The sequence below is a fragment of the Gymnoscopelus braueri genome, assembly GCF_963280865.1.
Source record: "Gymnoscopelus braueri genome assembly, chromosome: 22".
NCBI classification, from domain to species: Eukaryota; Metazoa; Chordata; class Actinopteri; order Myctophiformes; family Myctophidae; genus Gymnoscopelus; species Gymnoscopelus braueri.
The window spans coordinates 32,002,676-32,006,241 of NC_137624.1; the positions used below are offsets into that span (position 1 = coordinate 32,002,676).

The following is a 3,566-nucleotide window of genomic DNA, read 5'->3' on the forward strand; positions in this document are numbered from 1 at the left end:
TAATACTTTATTGATCAGTGGAGGACATTTCCAAGCTATAAGGCAGTATTTAAAGTAATGTAGAATATTTACAAAAGGTTCACTAGGTGGCAGAGTTTCCCCATTTTTGATGTGCTTTCGGTCAAGACATGGAATACATAGTCACATTGTGGGAATCATGCCAGTTTCTATAAAACCAAGATGGCGATAGCCGGTCCAAAAAGAACTTTTGTTAGAGATAAATAAGTTCTAGTACGTGTTTTAACACCCATTGAAGGCGGAATGAGGTTTGTGTAAGCTGAACATTTCACAGATTCCCAAGAGAGTGTTTACTTTAAGTAAAAAATGACGTTTTTATTGCTCTAATGTAACCATTGTAATGCCTTGCCAGTTGCCAGGATGATTGCAACAGATGTATTATGCCTTCCTAAGGCATATAGGTTGTTTACATGTCTGTTTTATTGTCCCTGCATGATGGCTTATTTGCACCATTCAAGAAGTGTATTATTTGTCTGTCGTCAAGTTCAAGCTTACTTTTGGTCAACTGTTTAAGGACTTTATTGCATTTTTGTTATCTATGGACTTGACAATGCATATTTTGTCTCGTTTCTAGTCTTCATGATGCTCCAGAAATAACCAACATCAGTTTCAAACGCTGTCTCATCATACTTATCAAGCCGAGGGGGATTTACGTTATTGTAATGGATACAGGAATTTAAGTATTTCATACTAGTTTGTAAGTGAATCAACTCTATCTTGAAAATATGGGTGGCCCTTAAAAGGACCTTTGTGTTCATAGCAAACTAAGCAATTTACTTGGAGCTGGTGTACTTGTGGTGACAGCCTTAGTGCCCTCAGACACGGCGTGCTTGGACAGCTCACCGGGGAGCAGCAGGCGGACGGCGGTCTGAATCTCCCTGGACGTGATGGTGCGTTTCTTGTTGTAGTGACCCAGACGAGAGGCTTCACCGGCAATACGCTCAAAGATGTCGTTGACGAAGGAGTTCATGATGCCCATGGCCTTGGAAGAGATACCGGTGTCAGGGTGGACCTGCTTCATGACCTTGTAAATGTAGATGGCATAGCTTTTGTCCTTGAGCAAGACTCTTAACCCCTAATTGCTCACAGGCCCTCATTGGAAACAAGCCCGCAAGGACTTTCATGAACGTCCTCTCCTGTTAAAAGGAATTATCATTATCCTTATCTCCTTCCTGGACTTTCTGCGCTTCTTGCCGCCCTTAGCGGCGCTTTTTGTGACGGCTTTCTTAGAGCCCTTTTTGGGTGCTGGCTTTGCTACTACTTCAGGCATCTTAGTGCTATTCGTAGACGATGTCGGCGAAATGTGTTGAGAGAGAGGTGTCGCCCCATTATTTATATAGAGCTAATGCAAATACAGTGTGCGAATCCCAGCATATGATTGGCTGATCTTGCCACACAAAGAGGGTGGTGTCTTTGTTCATGCATAGTGTTTTCCCGCTTGTATGTTTCTTTGTTCACGCATAGTGTTTTCCCGCTTGTGCGTTCTATTGTCCCTGAACATTTTTGAGGGGCTAAATAGACATTTAAGGTACATTTGAATGCGAGGCACAGGTTTTCACTAATTCAAGTTGTAACACACGTGGTACCAATGCATAACTTATAATCTATAATCAATCAATGCTATGTTCAACATATTATCAACATAATACCAGTGTTGACAACATGAAGTGTCTCTGTGGTTTCTCTGTTACTGTCCCATACGGTCTATTGTAGGATTCGTGGCCAGGCTGACAGGGTTCAGCTCTCAGTATGGGAAGATAATGTATTCAAAACTGAGTCAGGTTCGGGGAGTATGATTTGGCAGAGATGATGTAGCCGTGTGCATTATAGTCTGCAACACACACACACACAGTCCTAGACTAGACACATGCACAACATATTATTTTCACATATCATTTCACTGATATCAACTGCAGATGCCTTAAGTAGGAAAAGGCCATATACAACTTTATAGAGAATTACATAGTAGAGGGAGTAGGTGAATCATGTTATCTATGCAAAACCTGTTCTCAGGATTTGACCAATTGCAAACTTATGGTATAATGGAAATATTGTAATTTGGTGGAGAAATATTCAGTTCTTTGTTTATGCAAACATACTGTGTGTTCATGTTGGTGCATTTGTGTGTAGGTTTCATACAAAGTTCAATCTAGATATGTGTGGCCATAGATTTTAATATATAATTTTCCTCGATCTTGCAGCCCTTGATTAAAAAAAACATTTACATTACACATTGTGGGAACTCTCTTTAAATAACTTAGATGGTTGGCTCTTAAAAGAGCCGTTTTGGGGGACAGATAGTCGAGTTTAAGCACGTTCTCCACGGATACGACGGGCCAGCTGGATGTCTTTGGGCATGATGGTCACCCTCTTGGCGTGGATGGCGCACAGGTTGGTATCTTCAAACAGACCGACCAGATAAGCCTCGGCTGACTCCTGGAGAGCCATGACGGCGGAGCTCTGGAAGCGCAGGTCGGTCTTGAAGTCCTGGGCGATCTCCCTCACCAGGCGCTGGAAGGGCAGCTTACGGATCAGCAGCTCGGTAGATTTCTGGTAACGACGGATCTCCCTCAGAGCCACAGTACCGGGACGGTAACGGTGAGGCTTCTTCACTCCTCCGGTTGCCGGCGCGCTCTTACGAGCTGCCTTGGTGGCGAGCTGCTTCCTGGGGGCTTTACCACCGGTGGACTTACGTGCGGTCTGCTTAGTTCTTGCCATTTTGTCTCTCAACAAAGTGTAGAAGAGTTGTACTGAATTGAACGCAAAATGCTGCTTTTTATTACAGCGGCGCTGAGACGCCGTCTTTCTCTGATTGGTCTCTGGTCAGGACCTCCTTCTTTGGGAGGAGCCGCTCGCGCCACTAGCACTGGTTGGAGGGGAGCGCATACATACGGAACGCGCGCTTTCATTCGTTAATGTGATTGGTGGGGCGCGCACACACAGTACTAAGTCGAACATATAAAACGTCTTGTGTTCATCTCTCTGGCGTACATTTCTTCACAGTAAATCTTTAGAAATAACGAACATCATGAGTGGACGAGGGAAAACCGGTGGTATATATATCGACCATGATACTATCACGATAGTGATCATGATACTGACCATGATACTGATCATGATACTACTGATCATAAAACTGAAACTATTATAGCGCCACCAGGAGGCCACAATAACTGTTCATTTTTATAGTTAATCGTAGTTTCTGCTTTGTGCAGAGTTAAGCTACGGTTACTAGGCCCAATGAAAGGGTAGGTCAGAGTGTGGAGGGTCTAAGCAAATTACTCAAACTGGTGTCTTTTAAGGTATTTTATTACTAATCACAATTACAAACATATAACTCTATTCTAATACTTAGGTTGTTAGTTAGTTAGACCTTTAGGTCAGTTAGTAGCCTTTAGATCAGTTAGGTAATTAAACCTTAGAGAGAAAACAAGCACAGAACATTTACAGTATTAAGGATATGACATTACACAATCATGAACCCATCAAACATACAATCATTACAATGTTCAATACTCACTATTAATCTCACACTCTTTCCAAATGAT

General features: G+C 42.5%; 1 protein-coding gene across 1 annotated transcript; it reads right to left on the bottom strand.

Moving 5' to 3' along the window:
* Positions 1-2,325: 2,325 nt before the first annotated feature.
* On the bottom strand, positions 2,326-2,739 carry LOC308078616 (histone H3.2; the record flags this gene model as incomplete). The annotated part of the gene is made up of 1 exon (XM_080419859.1): positions 2,326-2,739. The coding sequence occupies exon 1, from the start codon at positions 2,734-2,736 to the stop codon at positions 2,326-2,328; it is 411 nt and encodes a 136-aa protein (XP_080275985.1). The 5' UTR covers positions 2,737-2,739.
* Between the last annotated feature and the right edge of the window lie 827 nt (positions 2,740-3,566).